General features: G+C 38.6%; 1 protein-coding gene across 1 annotated transcript; it reads right to left on the bottom strand.

Moving 5' to 3' along the window:
- Positions 1-1281: 1281 nt before the first annotated feature.
- cxcr2 (chemokine (C-X-C motif) receptor 2) lies at positions 1282-8915 on the bottom strand. The gene is made up of 3 exons (XM_028024088.1): positions 8807-8915; positions 7969-8132; positions 1282-6119 (listed from the first exon to the last, which is right to left on the bottom strand). Exons 1-3 carry the CDS (start codon positions 8898-8900, stop codon positions 5058-5060), a joined length of 1320 nt encoding a protein of 439 aa, XP_027879889.1. The 5' UTR covers positions 8901-8915; the 3' UTR covers positions 1282-5057.
- Between the last annotated feature and the right edge of the window lie 8300 nt (positions 8916-17215).

The following is a 17215-nucleotide window of genomic DNA, read 5'->3' as shown; positions in this document are numbered from 1 at the left end:
CTTATTTCAAGTGTAATATTGAAACTGGACCAAAATTAATTGGCAAGATTTTGTGTTTTTGCAGTGAATAAGTTTCTCAAGCATCTTTACTTCATTGTCATAAGTCAGGATTTTTCTAAAGTTTATCTGATTATAGTTGATTTAAGGTGTAAAATAGTCACTGGTTACTCAGGTTTATGATGATAACTTGTAGATTTGCCAGGATATACAGCCTTTGGTAAAACATAAGAGTAAATAATATTTTGTGGTAAAAGTACAGGATGATGTAATTAAGAGAAACACATGTTGCTTGATGTGTAAAAAGAAAAAACAATGAAGGTTGTAAAAGTTTCAGATTCAACTCAAAGTTTCAGTTTAAATGCTGGTTGTGAGTCAGCGTTCAACCTTTAAAGCAATCTATAGTTGTTTTATTAATCTCAAGAATTTTGTAATTTTTTTTTCCAATTTCCTTTATACTGCAGGGTTTTTATTCTGTTGCGAATTCATCAAATTGTTATCTGTTAGATTTTTTTGTGTGGGTTTATTTAAATTCGCAGGTAGATTTAGATAAATGCGCAGGAGGTACAATAAAAATATTTTTTTCCACCTGAACGCACGCCACCGCGCTCAGATATCCAGATTAGACTTTTGATGCCACTTTGATCCGTTATACGTTAAAATAAGCACAAACTTCCTAATTTCTGAGGCTATGTTCATATTTTATGATGGGATTTGGATTGTTTGTCTTGTAAAGCCTCTTGAGATTAGAGCTGTGAATCAGAGGAAACATATAAAAAAAAAACAATAAAATTAGCAAATAGTAAATCTTCTGCATAGTTATGGACACGATGTACAGTTGGATCATTGCTCCGATAAATTAAATATTTTCTCTGGCACCAATCTGCTGCAATCAACTTTTTCCCTTTAAATTAAGAACTAAAAAACTAAAGAATATTGCCAACTTCCAGAAGATCAGAAAATTTGCTGGTTAACTTCATCCTTCCTCCATTCATTTCTCCTTTTTTTAATCAGCTGTAGCGCAGGCCTGGGTACATATTTTATTTCCCATCATGCATGACGACATCTGTTTTCTTCTCTTTTCTACACCAGAATTAATTTGTTCCAGGTAGTAATGATATGTTCATTACGAGACATAAATAAAGAATGAGTTTGATCTAAAGTTTGCATGTTTTGTCTCTGTGGTTATTTTTCACCTGAGGTTTTAACATGTCAAGTGCAGAGTAAGTCCGACAGCAGCATCACCTCCAAACCGCAAAGAAAAACAGGAACTTGGCCGAAACCTTTAGGATGAAGCAGCTTTTAATCAAATGTCGGTAACAAGCTGCAACTTATCTTCAGGTTAAGATCCTGCATAAGATAAACAGAGCAACCGCTTTGCAAGTAAACCAGACTGATACAGAAAAATATATTTATTGTGCATGAAACCTGGATCTGTACAGATTAGATCCTGAAAGCTGCTTTCCGTTTATAAAAAACATTCATTTCATTCAGAAAAATAGACCTCAGCATCTATCTTGTAATTTACAACAATTAAAACCAGAACAACTCTCCTGTATAAATGCAGAAACATTACTACAATACCGAAAAATAAGCTTGAGATGATAATACTGATAAGGAGACGCAGCAGTTTCCACAGAATGTTGTATAAATGAAAGTCATTCATCAAAGAGCACATGCTGTTCCTCGGTTGTGAAAACAAACGAGTTTCACCACCTCTTCCTGTTCTCAAGATTTTTTACCTTCCTGGTAAGATTTTTTTTTTCTGTCAAACAAAAGTCACGATCAATAGGAAACATTCTATCAGCAAAACAACTAAAAACACAGGATATTCAAATGGGTCATTTACATTCAGAAAGTTTCAACTGTAAAGTCTTGATAACTAACTGCGTAGTTTTGCACATTTGTCAATGAGTTGACTTCTCCTTTTCAAACTCATTGACATTTGATGCGTTCTCAGAATTTAAAGAGTGTGATGAGGTTGACTCAAAAGTCAAACATCGCTTAATGAAATCGAGAACAGCTGCAGAAGCCGGACGCTTTGACGTTAGACGCCAACGGGAACTTCGAGGGGGTTTTAGGAGAAAGGAACAGAGACATTTCAGAACCTCTAAGAATGACTGGGTTATATAAGACTCTACGTCAAAAGAAACAAAACTGCATCATATTTACTGCTTCAGCTTATTGAGGTCTGCAAGCATCCAGCTTCTTCTTGCCCAACATTGGGCCAATAATGGGCTATGCAGGAGCAGATACCTTGATAACCCAATGTTGGTCAAGATTCAGCAGCCAGAATCAGGGCCTCACATCTGATTCTTCAACATTTGGTTGTAAAACAAGCCCAGATCACCATTCCTCCACCACCATGCTTTACTGGAGTCTGTGTTTGGATGTCCTCAAACATGGACAACCATTTCTACTTTGGCTTCATCGGTCAAAAGGTCGTTGCATCTGTTGTCTTATGTTTCATTAAGGCACAAATATGTTTTTTTCTTTTATCACTGCTCTCAACCTTTGACCTTCTAACCTTGGGGTGAATTTTTCTGGGATTTCAGGGAATGGGGATGTTTTAATACCTGGGAGGTTTTCCCAGAAGTTCTTGGTTTTTGAAAATGGCTTTACGATGTTTTACAGATTGCTGCTTATGAACCTTTGCAGACACGGTGGTTTCACACTCCTGTACGTTTCAAAGCACCAAACTAAAACTCCTGTTGCTACGGAGACGCTTCCTGATGATCAGAGATAAAGTGTTTGTCTCAAACTATTTTCTCCAGGAGAATCACCATCAGTTTCTAATAGTTCGGACCACATTGTAAGTCTTGAGGTGACATATTTACTGATGGCAGCACGCCGTCACTATCCTTTCTTTTTGAAGAGATGAAGTAATTGATGATGCATCGACAAAAAATAGTAAAGATTTTAAGCCAAATCAGGAACCATCGCTTCCACTCATGAACTCCATCTTGGAACAGTTTTTGTTTCAGGATTTGAAAAGACTAAACATCTTAAAATATCTCTCTCTCTGAATAATTGTCTTTCCGTTTGACTTCATAGTTCTTCAGAGATCTTATCAACGTTAGACCTGAGGAAACGTCCTGTGACATTAAAAGTCTGCTGAGAACAGGATGTAATTTTTTTTTTGTTTTTTTGTTCGTTTTGAAAGTAGCTGAAGTTTCCTTGCTTTGTAACATCTGTGTGTTTTAACTTGAGACTAACAAGTATTTTAAAAATAACAGGTAAACCCCCAGGACCAAGGCTGCCCCTCAAAAGCTGAGGCTCCCTCTAAAAATGATTATAATTTCCTATTTAAAACTTTAAACACCAAATATACCTGAATATCCACTAATACGTCCAATGGAAACCATCTTGGCACTACTGCTGAAGTTCACTAATGTCTACAGTCGGACTCATCTCCATTATTTGGCGTACAACCGATCATTCCTGGATTGGCTGCTTTGCAAACACCAGCCAATAGGATGTCACGTAGCATGGTGAATAGGTCAAAGGTCGCAAAATCTACTTTTAATATCTATAACAGGCTTTTAAAAAACACCCAGCTTCAAACTATGCTACCCATATTTCTCCTTTTCCATATTTATAGAAAAGACTCACCCCATTCTGCTAAATTGTCATTTTATCCAATGTAATATTTGTTCTAAAATCTCAAAACTTAAATACATTTTAGCTTAATTTTGTTAACTTTCATAATTAAACATTTTACGTAAAAATGTACTTCATACATTTTTAAAAATAGTTTTTTGTGACACTAGGCGAGTTTTATTTTTGTAGCAGAAGGGGAAAAGTGGCTCTGTGAATGGAAAAGGTCGCTGACCCCTGACCTTACACATTTGCGAATACCGAACTGCGAATATCAGGAGGTTTCTGCAATTTCAGTAGAAACCTCCTGCAAAACTTACAGTTTTGTAAGTTAGAAATACAAAACCAGAGATAGATTTTAAGACTTCTGCTAGATGCTTACACTTTTCTGGATTTTCTAGATACTTCTAAATATTTCACTTGTACATATTTGCATCAGTAATGATATTTATGGCTATGTTCACACAGCAGGGAAATGCGACCCAAGCCTGTTTCTTTTTTTTTACCCGTATGGGACCCATACCCAACTTCTTTCACTGAAACAGCAAAATGTTTTCACCCCCCCCAAAAAAATCAGATTTCTGGACGTAAACAACGGCTGAAAATAATCATGACATGATGAAAGAAGCGCATCACATCACATTCCCTCCACTCTTTGCTCCAACTCCGCATCCAGACTGACTGTTTTACAGAAGTCATAATCACAAAAAGCCATTGCCGTTGGTTACGCTGTCTTTTTATCAGCCTTCTTCGTCTTGTGATGATACCGTTGGCTCTTGTTGCTGAATAAACTATGACATCGGTGCATAAATGACTGTCAAACACCGAGCTGCTGCTGTGTGACGTCAAAGTAAGGCGGGACAATATGGCTAAAAAGTGTAACAATACAAGGGTTTCATATCAGTCATATTGATAGTTACTGTTAGTTTATTGTTTTAAATGTCTGAAATACTGATAAAACTGGTGGTGTGACTTTTCCTCTCAAACTGTTGTACTCATGTTTTCCCTTCACTCTATGCTGTTTTTTATTTTTAAACAGTTATAATAAAACCTGAAACTGCTGCTGCACAGGTTACTCAACAGGTTGTTGCTAGGTAACCAAAGAGTGGGTGAGTTACTTGATGGCACCAACCTTGCTTAGCTGGTTGCTAAAGCCTTTTCTGTGCCTACATCTCCCAGAATGCTGTGCGGTTCCGGACCGGAGTTGAGTGAAATTATTGAATATTCTATCGGACGTATTGTCTACTGATATTGCTCACATCTTTACTGCTTTATATATTGTTACTGATTTATCGTCCAGGTTTCTTCTGCACAAGCAGGTCGCTTTGGGGACATAAACCGTTTGCACAGAAATCTCATTGAAGTCGGGTTTACTATTATGAATGACCATGAAAAACCCCAAAAATATTGGAACTGAGCATCAAGACGTGCTGTGTGAACATAGCCCATGAGACGGCGTTAGCTTACACCGATATGGAGGTGTTTCTGGACCTGAGACTGAGCACGCTGGCCGCAGAACCCTTCCTGTAAGACACCCAGAGCTTCTTGCTGATGATGCCCTGTTTGTAGAGAGCTGTCAGCAGCTCGTTCCGAAACTTCTCCCCGATGAAGGCGTACAGCACCGGGTTCACCATGCAGTGCAGGAAGGCGATAATCTTGGTCACCTCCAGCAGGGCCTCCACTATGTAGCGGGTGTCGCAGGTTTCTTCGAGCGACCCGCCTCGAAAGAGCGTGTCTATCAGAACGGTGACGTTGTAAGGCAGCCAGCAAAAAATGAACGCCAGGACCACTGCCAGGATGACGCGCATGGCCTTGTGCTTCTGTTGACTGCGCATGCTGAACAGCGTCACCACCGTCCAACCGTAGCAGAACGCCATCACCACCAGGGGGAGGAAGAAGCCCAGAGTGTGCCGCAGAACTCGGAGGCCGACCCGCCACTGGTCGCTACTCTCCCCGGTTAGGTTCTCGTAGCAAATGGGTTGATCCAGTCCCGGCAGAATGATGTCCTCCCTTTGAACCGCCACGGGTATAGACAGAAACCCGGACACCAGCCACACAACGGCGCAGATCCCCTTCACCAGCAGGTGGTGGGAGGACAACACTCGCGTCGCTCTTACGATGGCAAAGTAGCGGTCCACACTGATGCACGCCAGCAGGAAGACGCCGCTGTACACAGACGCCTCCTGGAAGCTGGATATGAACTTGCAGGGGAGCGTGCCGAAGATCCAACCGTAGTGAGACTCAACGGCCCAGAAGGGGAGAGTGAAACAGAAGAGGAGGTCAGCCAGGGCAAGGTGCATCAAGTAGATATCTGTGCTGGCTCTGCCTTTGCTCATAGAGCAGACCACGAAGACCACCAGACTGTTGCCCAAGAGGCTGAACACAAACACGATGCTGTAGATGACCAGAAGGGCGAGGGAGTTAAATTCCGGCACGTGCGATTCGCAGGGGGTAGAATCGCCATAGTAATCAGGATAAACATAAGTGTTGTTATCAGGTGAACTCCATGAAGTCTGATTCACTTCCTAAAATGAAAACAGAATTGTGGTAATTGGTGACAGAAATAACCCCTGATGTGAACACAGAGAAGATAAAGTTTCTTCTACAGTACCATAGACTACAGTCAAATTCTAAGCAGTCGTGGTGAAAAGAAATGACATCCTGTTGTATTTCCACTGCTTCACGCCCTGACTGCTCTTTAACAGTTCCTTTGATTTCAATCAAACCTCAAGGGAACAAAAATACAGAAAAAGTTGCAAGTTAAGGAACTTTAAGAGTTTTGTTTGCCAAAATAGACATCAGCAATAAACTTGGAGATGAAACTGTTGCTGTCCATCAATCTGTGAAGGATGTTCAGCTCATTTCCAAGCTAAAGTTCATTACTTTACCAAAAGAAAGTAGGCCTGTAGCAATAAGAAATTTTCCTGAACAATAAATTGTCCCTGGAGTAACTGCGATAAATGATAATGTTGTTTTGATACCATTTTGAAGTAGTATAATGGAAATGCATAAAAATGCAAGAACACCTTCTTTAAATTCTGATAAACATTTAACACCCGAACTTAAAGACATTTTAAATATCCAAAATAAATAAACAAAAAGAACAGAAACAACAAATAAAATGAATTATGGAGACAAGTTGAGAACAAAACACCAGACTAAACACTTTTATCCCCCAGTTTTGGGTAGAAAGAGAGAAAAAAAAGATAAATTATGCAAATGGAAGTTATTGAGCTTGTTTTAAATTATCGTGCGATTAATGGATTTATTGATTATTGCGACAGGCTTATTTCCAAGTGGAAATCTTTTAAGATGTTTGCCAATATTCCCAGGAGAGAATATCCCAACAAATTCACTCCAAGGTCAGAGAAATTATGGTTTGCAAAGCTGCACATGAATGAATCACGAAACGTCTGATGTGATTCTAGAGACTTCTGAAGTTCTTCAAGAGATGAGACAAAGATACAGATCTTTGGCCGTAATGCACAGCATCGTTTTCAGAGAAAACCAAACAAAGCATTTCAGGGTAAATATTTAGTACCAGGCGGATGGCTGATTGTTTGGGTTTGCTTTGCAGCAAGAGAACCTTCAAACCTTGCAGCCACTGAGCATCAGACCATCAACATGAAATATTTTAGAGTCAAATATGAACCAATTCTTTGTTGAAGCTTTGTAGGGGCAATATCGTCTGGAGATGATGTGGTAGGTTGATAAAAATCAGACTGAAAATGACTTCTGAGAGCTTCTGCTACTAAAGGTGGTTTCAGGAAGCTGCTGGATCAGAGAGTTTACTTAAATTTCAACCCACAGCTTTTCCACTTTGGTGTCATTTTCATGAAAGCATGTTTGAAGTTTTTTGTTCTCTTGAGGTTGGATTAAAAACTATCATTTCTCGACACCTTTGACTTTCCGGAAGGTTATATCGTCTTTTTACCCTGACTGCCTCACTTGTCAGCTGGATGTCTGCTCTTCTTACTTAAAGCAAAATAAATGCATAAATAATGAGCATTCTTCCATAATTGTTTCAGTTTGATGTTTACATCTTACAATGCATGTAGCTCACACCACAAACACACAGATTCTGCAGTAACCGCTGCAATTTCCTGACTATGTGATGAAATGACTCACTACTGGTTTAAATGGATGAAAAACTTAAATACCAATTCAATTATTTCACACAACATTTTTCTTATATGCATTGAAAGAAATATGTTAATTGTATAAATGCTTAATGAGACATAAAACTATTATGAAGACTAAAAATATTTGCAAAAGCACAAGCAGACAAATATAAAATGTTATTTTTCTTTATCAAATGCTCACATTAAGGAAATCAAGTTTAATAAAAATGGAGAAAATGCAAATATTCCATACCGATTTCTGCTCCTCTTGATTTGTCAACAGCAAATAATTCATGATACACATTAAAAAAGCGTGTAGCTTCATTGCTCCCGACTTGTTGTGTACAGATACAAGTAATAAAGCTGCAGGTGTAAAGAGGTGCACTCTTTCCTTCAGGCCGAAGTCCTGCTGAATGTCTGCAAACCGAGAAGTGAGATAGCTGCTATTAGCAAACTGAGAGAGCTCCAATTGTGCAAAAAAAAAAACCAAACCACAGATATTATCTGAATCTGGGGGAAAAACACACCAGGTTGTATCATAAAAAGTTTCAAGTTTGATCACAAAGGAGGGGAAACAAATATGATAATAATAATTTAAAAAGTCTAACTTGCAAATCAAATCTGCATACATGATTTTTATTTTTTATAGTTTCTTCTGCTACTTCCCTTTTGAAATAATGTTATTTATGATTTATTCTAACCAATCCTCTCACATAAGCATTAAAGTTGTAATGTTGGTAGTAAGAATGCAAATAATAAATTAATGGATTAATCTCACGTTAATCGATCTTATTGATCGATGAACGATTAAATGATAAGTGGCAAGTTTCTTAAAATCTTGAGTTTTCTCTTATGTCAAGTGAGTCGACCATCTTTCCATAGCAGGAAGGGCAACATTTTTCACAACACGCTAAATTAAACAAGAAATCAATAAATGTTAGCATTATTTTATCATCTGTATTATATACAGCAATTTGTGGTTTTCTTACGTCATTATTCACACATATTTAAAAGACAAAACATGAACTAAAATATGTGAAACATTTAAATCCCCATGAACAGAGAAATATTCATGCAGAAAAAATACTTACCGTCTGTGGTTGCTCTTAAATGAAAGATAAAACTTATATTCATAAAGTGCATTAACTGAGGATAGCCCTGAAAATCAATCTTGCTTATTGGCATTATGTTTTTTTCTCCATTGTCTCTTCCGCTTTTCTGACGTACCGTCACCTTCGGTTGACAAGTTGACGCCTCTCCGCCATGCAGCTCGCCTGACGTGATAACTTACGGAGTTTGTTGAATGTTTATATTTTAAAACAAACCGTATAAATTGCATCCGTATAAATTGCATTCTCTTTCCCGTACTGAAATAGCCGCCATCTTTAATCCTATACGAACGATTCCAGGTGAGGATGGCCAGGGAGAGACGCCCTCTGCTGGATGGCGGCCGAACTGCAACACGACAAAAAGCAGACATTATTAGTTAATCGATTAGAACTAATTTTAATCGCGGCCTGAAATCTATGAATCAATCAGTGTTTCATCGGATTTGTAAACCTTCATGTGAATAAAAGGGCTCAGGTGACTGGCAGAGTAAGTACAAATAACAGGCTACATGTCTTAGCTGCAGCTGAAAGCTACATTAGCGAAGCTAATTTTGCTAGTTCTAATGCTAGTAGATGCTAATGATAATGCTAGCAGGCTAAGTACTACAGTAAATATCACTGATATTTGTCTTAGTATTACTGAAAGGTGGGCAGAGAACTAAAAAATTGTGATGGGGTAACAGTTGTAAGTTAGCTAGGAACGAGACGAGCTAGTTCTAAGCTTGTGGCTTGTTTATTGTTGTCATAGCAACTCCATAGCAACTGCCTGCCAAGACTGCTGCCAGAAACAAGTTCAAGGGAGTGTGACGTCACATGACTGTATTGTTGGAGCTATTTATTCTTTATTTTTATTATTTTGAATTTTGGTCATATTTATTCTTAGTTTACTTCATATTTTGGGGATTACGTATAAGGTTTATTTGTACGTTAATTCATTTTTTGTTTCTTTGTTTGTGTTATTTACTTTTATAAGTTAGGTAGGAAGAACTGTGGGTCTGTTTCCTATGAGCATAGAGACTGGTATGGGACCAGCGCGCACTGGGCTGACCAGCGCGCACTGGGCTGGGCCTGTGTGTGTTTTCAACCAGAACAGAAGAGGCAACAGGAAGCAATGGAAAGTTTGATCTTTGTTTATTCCTTTCCAAACTGGAAAAAGAAACCAAAAAATTGTATTTCCTTTGCCTCTGCACAGAACATCATCGCAGTGCAGCAGTGACTCATTGAACTTTTGATGTTTGGTTGACAAACAATCACCAACAATTACTTGTATTGTTTGCATGTTGGATGCATGGAGCCATCCTGGCGTACCACCACAACAGAAACCTAATTAGGTTTGTGCAGCAGGATGTTATTTTCCACTTCTTTCCCTTGTCTTTCAATTTTCTTAATCAAGAATCGAAACATTATTTTTAAGATTTGGATACAGTTTGATATCGTTATGTAGTTGTGCAGCTTCAGGATGGAGGTTTGAAGTCTTCCTGTAATACCGATCACCTCTCTTCACCTCCTGCTGCTGCTAAAGGTCTTGCAGATAAAGGTTTATTGATTAGATCTACCTGGAGGAAGTTTGCAAATGTGCATGTTCACCTTGCATGCATGGCTGCAGAAACAAAACTGAAGCTTTCGCTGACAAACTTGAGCCAGTCCAGTCGGTTTCTGAAGTCGGCCTGTTGCATTCGATCGGGCATGACCGTCCATCCTGAAATTATTTATTTTGGGAGAGAAACTGAAGTGAGAACATGAGGCTGTGTGGGTTGAGCTGATTCAATGCGGTTAACACAAAACAGCTCAAATGAGAGATTGACATTTCCTGCGCCATTAGCCCTTTAAAAAAAATCCTTCTGCAAAATGTGAAAATGTATTTTCCAAGAAGAAGCAGCCCTTTGTTCTCTGAATGAACTCAGTGGGTTGAAATTATAACAGGATTGTCTGGAGTAGGTGGAAACTTAATCTGACTTCAGATGAAAAGCATTATGCAGTGAAAACAGATCTGGTTTTCCCCCTTTTTAAGGCTTTCATGAAGCTAACACTGGGAAAGTGTTGAATTTACTGAGTAAAAATACATTTTCATTTAAAAAAACAGCAGCATCAAATTGAATTTTCTGAAACTGTTCTCTATTCTGAAATTAGCCAAGCATGCTAAATAAAAGTTCAACATCTGCCATGTCGGTTTTGGCTTATTTTCAGTTAAATTGTAGTTTCAGGCTCTGCCGCAAACACTGTTGTTTCCTTGATTTTGGTTTCATTTCCTTTTTCCTGTTCTTAAGAAAACAATTTAAAGTTCTGTCCTCAAGTTCAAAGTTTTACAAATCTTAACATTTTTACCTTCCAACATTACAGTTTAGTGGTCAATGTCTCCTGGACTTTTGGTTTTTCAGCATTTCTGTTGTTTTAATTTGAATTGGCCTTCAAATAAGATAAAAATAAATTAGCACAGCTACGGAAGAAACACAGTTTGCATGATGCAGCACGTAGAACCTTCTGAAAGTCCCATCACAACATTTTGGTCAGGTTGAGGTGTGGAGTTTTATTTTTCAGGTTCAGACTTTCTGTTTCTGTAGATTAAGTAAAGCGACTTCTGGTATTTGTGGTATTTAAAGCTGCAGTGTGTACCTTTTAGAACATTTTTCCCTTATCTGTTGAAGTTGTCAACATGTTGTGACAGTCTGGTATGAGATAATCTGTTGCAAAAAAAAATAAATCAAGGTATTCTGCCCCCTCCAGTGCTAATAATAAAAACACAGTAAGAGCAGCAAGAGTCTTCCTGGCAGCAGAGCCTTTTATGAATGCTAAGCTAGTTTGCAGAGCCACTGATAACAGCAGATAAATGGTTTTCCTGTCTGAGTTGTTTCTGCACTATTAGTACATTTAGGTTACACAAGGTTGATTGACAGCTCTAAGACCCTCATCCTGGCTCTGATTGGGTGTTTTTCTTCAACCGGCAATAGTGGTTGAAGAAAAACACGAGGAGATCAATCTCCTCCTCAAGGAGGAGATTGATCTTTTCACAATTTATCTGTCTCATAAACCGTCACGGCATAGTGACGGTTTGAACGTGTTTTTCAAGAACTTTGCTAAAAATGCTAGTAATGCCTCTTTCAAACACCAAATATACCTTAATAAGCCTCAATATGCACAGTGGAAACAGAAGCTAACATCTACGGTTTTCCTTTTTTCCACTCTTCAGGGTACAGCCAATCAGTGACCGGAAACATCAATGGCACTTCTGGATTAGCTTTGCAGCAGTGACGTGCGGTGAAGTTCATAGCTGGTGAGGCACCGACTCAATCATAATCAGATTTATATAAATATAGACCCCCTGCATGTTATTGTTTGCATAAGGACATTTTGCGCATGGGGGGCAAAAAGACAATTCTTTAACATGCCATCCATCGCCGCGCTGCCGCCGTGGAATAATTACAAACTTGGACATTTAGATATTATTAATTTTGTGCTGGGCTCCATAGCAAAGGGAAAAACCATTAAAGTACAACTCAAAACCACGTCTTTCTCTCTGTGTCAGCGCGGAGACTTGTTGCCATAGCAACTGACAACAACAACAAAAAACATTCATATTTCTCACACAGAGAGCAGAACATTCAGTCTGTTGCAGTAGTATGGTTTTAGGCTTAATGTTTATTTTGCGATTATTAATAAGTGATTGCTGTGGTAAGAGGAGAAAACTATAAATATATCGCTGCACTTTACTGTATGGCTAGCTCTATGGCTAGCTCCATGGCTAGCTCGCTGTTACTGTCTCTTACTCTGCAGTTGTGAGGTCACAATATCTGGGATCATGAGCGCCCCCTGCCATGAGGCAAGAGAACTGCCTGCCTCACCTGACCGCATGTCACTGCTTTGCAGATGCTAGCCATTAACATGTCAAGTACCATTGCAGTTCCCAAGCTGCCTTTTTAAAAAAATATTTTAGATGAACTCTACAAATAATTTTGAGTTAGGTTACAGAGAAAAAGCCATGAATAGGTGGACGTCCACTGGACTGGGCTTGGTATTATTGTCCATTTGACAACACAGTTTTAGCCAAACTTTCGCTAGCGGACCATCAGTCTGCTGTCCTTTCAGTGATTGCTAGGTGCCCAGGTTGTCTGGCTACACACCCTCACCCCTCCTCCACTGTACTTGACAGGTTTTAGGGAAATCAAAAATCAAAAACGATGTTTGTGCATCTTGTTCAAACATCGCTGTTCCAGAAGTCTTGATCTTCATACAGATGCAACTTTCTTGCCACTTTCTGCCTAGAGAAAAGCGATTTTCCCACCAAAACAAGCCAGTCTTTTTGTAATTGTCCCTTCCATGAACTTAAACATTTGACATGCTAGCTGAGGTTTGTAGAGTCTGAGACTGAGCTCTTGGGTTTTTTCCATATCTCTAATCATAACTCTTTGACCTCGGATTGACTTCTGGGACATCCACTGATGCCCTGATTACCAGCGGTCTGACATGTTTTCCAGTCGTGAAGAATTTTCTCTTTGTAGAATGATGGACTTCAGACAGGTTGACTTTGTAACCTTCCATTATGACATCTTTCCATCTCACTCGAACTGAACGAATCTTTAGAAAACTAGCAGAATTTATAAATTACTTCACATTACCCCATGAAATCACACAACCCAAAAGTATTTTAAAGTTATCCAAAATAAAATGTTTTCACTGAGAAGCCGTCAGTAAGTTTACAGACAAGTGTCCACTAGAGGGCAGCACCAGTCTTAAGTTTCTTTAGCAACAGTTTTCTTGTAATGTATAGGAAGTTATAAAGTCTTTTGTTCACAAGAACTTTTCAGCCTTTAAAAATCAGCTTTAAAATGTTTTCTGTATTAAAGTAACTTTTCCTAAATGTGTGAAAAAGAAATGATCAAGTTTGACAGCTTGAGATAAATATGTTTCAACTTAAAGGTGACTGATTATGCTTTCTTGAACAGGTTAGGATAGATCTATGGGCGATACAAAACATGTTCATATATTCAACATGTCAATCTTAGATAATGAGATTTTAGCTGCTTTAGGGCCTCCTGTCACTTTAAATCAATAATCTGCTGCTGGCCATGCCCCCCAACTCAATATTTACACTTGCTGCAAACTGATGCAGCAACCATACAACCATACATATTTGAAAAGCAGAAGTGGAGCCTCCTGCACAACCAACAAGAATGCAGGAAGTGGTTTGTGGAAGTAAAGAACAGATCCCTTGTTGTTTCCAGCAGCCATTGTACAGTGTAGACAATGGTAAACCCAGCTGACCAAACATGTAGGTGACAGATTAAGCTATACTGGGGTTGCTACGAAACGACACACTGCCTGTCAATTGTGAGTCAACGTTTGAGAGGTTTTTGAAAGGACTCATTTTCCAAAAAACTTTAACTTATTGCTAAAATAAATGTCTGGATATTTTTGTAAGCACTGAAGCTGTTCTTAGAAGCAGTTGTAGATGGAATAAAATTTTTTTTTAAAAAGAGTAAATTTTTGCGGGCATCGGCGGAGCAGCCTCGGCCAAGGGCGGCAGCGGACCCCTCGGTGGAGGTCTGGCGGGCGACGGCAGAGCAGCTCGGGCCTAGGAAGGCAGCAGACCCCACGGAGGAGGTCCTTCGGCAGGCGATGGAGCTGGGGGCGGACCCCTGGGGACCGGCGCAGGGGGCCGACAGATGGCGACGAGGAGGCACTAGGAGGCGGAGACTCGGAGGGAGCACTGGGGGGCTGCAAGCAGTCACCAGGAGAGGGCAATGAGGAGGCACTGGGAGAGGCAGAGAACCCACTAACTGGGGCAGATAGCCCACTAACTGGGGTAGATGGCTCACTAACTGGGGCAGATAACCCACTAACTGGGGTAGATAACCCACTAACTGGGGCAGACCATGCCACCAGCCGCAGACGCAGTGGACCCAGTAGCTGAGAAGAACGATGATGATTTAATGAAAGAACAATGCACAAATAATCCAAAATCCAGGCAGCACAGCTGAGAGGAAGGCTAAAGCTCAACACTGGTAAACTAATGGACAACGCAGACAGACTCGAACAACACATTTGACAAAGACACAGAAACACAGCTGACATTAAATACACAGGAGGTAATCAGGGAGCGAGACACACCTGGGAACAATCAAGGGGAAGACAGGACAACACGGAGACTCAGAAGACACAGAAACTTAAAATAGACACACAAAAAAACTCAAATCATGACAATTTTAAATAACCATAAAATTAAATATAAATATTTTCCTTCTCCCTCTCATACTGGTCGATCCTCACAGCAGCCATTTTGTTCATGTATCTTTCTCTCGCACTTTGGTCAATAGTGTCAATATATTTTTCCTTTTGTTTGTCTGGAAGCCATATGTCTGCTATGCATTGCGCGGCCTACCAAGATGGCGCCGATTACCTCCAGTTCAGACTTATGGGAAATTTTATGAAGAAAGGGAAGCATAAGTCAGGCTTAAGCTGTTGCATCTACAAATATTAAATTGTTTTAATTTTAAACAAGATGCCATAAGACAAGTGGAAGTGTTTCAGGCTTATCAATCAGCAGAAGGTACTACTTCCAGTTTTCCCAACTTGAGTCCCATTAGGATCACTGACTGATGATTGCCTGTGATCACTGAGCAATCTCCTGGCTGCTCTCAGCACTCACTTAATGGACACATTTCTTAACATATCTGGACACGGCCCTTTTAAAGACTGCAGTCTTTGTCCATCGTTGGACTGCCTGCTACTTTCATCAGCAGTTTGTGACACAGAGCTCTGGCAAGAAACCAAATGCGCTCTTTAGTCTCATTACTCAGTGTGCTCTGACTCAAACCTTCTCGAGCTGCGACACAGAAACTGCACAAATGATGGTTTTGAGGTTGACCTTTGGTGGTAGTGAGTTAAAATGAAGGTATGAAAAGCTGACGAAGTAAATTCAAAACAAACTACCTGTGGTATAGAGATGGTATGTGGGGAAAAAATGAGCTAATAACAAATAAAACCTTTACTTCAAACAGAAACTATTCAAAAGTACTAAACCAAACAAGAGAAAAATACTGTGGGATGAACGAGGGACAACTTGACAAACTAACCAGGCAAGATCTGCACTACTAATAGACACATAACAAGTGAAACGACTGGAACATTTCCACACACGAAAACAATTAAATAATTATTACGAAACATAAAACAAGTCAAGACACAAACAAACTCCTAAGTAACGTTATTAATCTAGAAAGTTCCAAGAAACAAATTCGTTCAACAGTTCAACTCGACGCTCCGTCGTTTCTTTCCTAACATCACAAACGTAAACATGGAGTTCGTTGAACTTTACTGGGATTCAACTGGAACTGTGAGTAAATCTAAGTGTAGATTTGGTGAAAAAAAATATATTTATAACCACTTAAGTTTTTACCTCTGGCTTAAATGTTTTAATTCCTTAAATTATCCGCAGCAAAATGACTGAAAAGTTAAAAAACTTTTAATGAGCGCTATAAATATACAACAAACTAGTTTTTATTTGGGGTCACATCAAGATCACAAACAACCTTTTTACAAACTGTTAAGATATTAATAAACAGCGATTCAGTGACAATTTCTTAAAATTAAATAAAAATAATATTTAATATTAATGTAATTTGGTAGTAAACAGAACAAACTGCTTTGATGGATAAAATAATATTTCAGCCCATAACTGTTAGCACTAAGGTTCTGTTTAAGAGTCTGGAGGGCCACAGAAAAACTCCTGGCAGCATAATCTTCATGGAGGACCAAAACTGGCAATTAAATAAAATCAGAAATATATATATATTGTTTTTTCTTTTTCTTATGCAATTTCTAGAAAAAAGTAAATATTCTGAGAAAAAAATGTCAGAATTTTTAGAAAATCGTCACAAATCTAAGAAAGTCAAAATTATTAGAATGTCAGAGGGTTTTTTTTAGAAAAAAGGTAAGAATTTTTAGAAAAAAGTTTTAATTTTTTTCTAGATAAATATCAGACTTTAAAAAATAAAGTCTGATTATTATTTTTTTTTCTTAGAAAAAATTAAAAAATCTGAGAAAGTTAGAAGTTGTAGTTAAAAGAAGTTCTAGGAAAAAAATCATAAGTGTTTTTGCCATGACATGTATATGGAAAATTAAATATATCTGTGAGTAAATCTAAGTGTAGATTTAGTGAAAAAACAGGGACATCAAAAATATTTATATTTCTGCTTTTATTTAAATTATGTCACTTTTGATCCTCCATAAATTTTGCACTGAATGAGATAAAAATATATTTTTTAGGTAAGGCTTACAGCAGTGAACGCTTCCTTGTTGCTTCATCGCCCCCTAGTGGAAGGTAGAAGGAATGCAGGCTCAAAATACTAAAATAAAACAGTAATCAGTTTATTATTAGTATTATACGTGACACCA

The sequence above is a fragment of the Xiphophorus couchianus genome, chromosome 7 (genome assembly GCF_001444195.1).
Source record: "Xiphophorus couchianus chromosome 7, X_couchianus-1.0, whole genome shotgun sequence".
Classification (NCBI taxonomy): Eukaryota; Metazoa; Chordata; class Actinopteri; order Cyprinodontiformes; family Poeciliidae; genus Xiphophorus; species Xiphophorus couchianus.
The sequence above is the reverse complement of the archived record's forward strand: the minus strand, read 5'-3'. Positions and strand labels throughout refer to the sequence as shown.

What these genes read in the sequence shown, in the direction of transcription:
- cxcr2 (XM_028024088.1), bottom strand. Translation starts at nt 8,900, where the DNA reads ATGCCAATAAGCAAGATTGATTTTCAGGGCTATCCTCAGTTAATGCAC. An exon ending in TTTAAGAGCAACCACAGACG is followed by an intron (nt 8,133 to 8,806) that starts GTAAGTATTTTT and finishes CTCGGTTTGCAG; the next exon opens with ACATTCAGCAGGACTTCGGC. An exon ending in ATCAAGAGGAGCAGAAATCG is followed by an intron (nt 6,120 to 7,968) that starts GTATGGAATATT and finishes TTTTCATTTTAG; the next exon opens with GAAGTGAATCAGACTTCATG.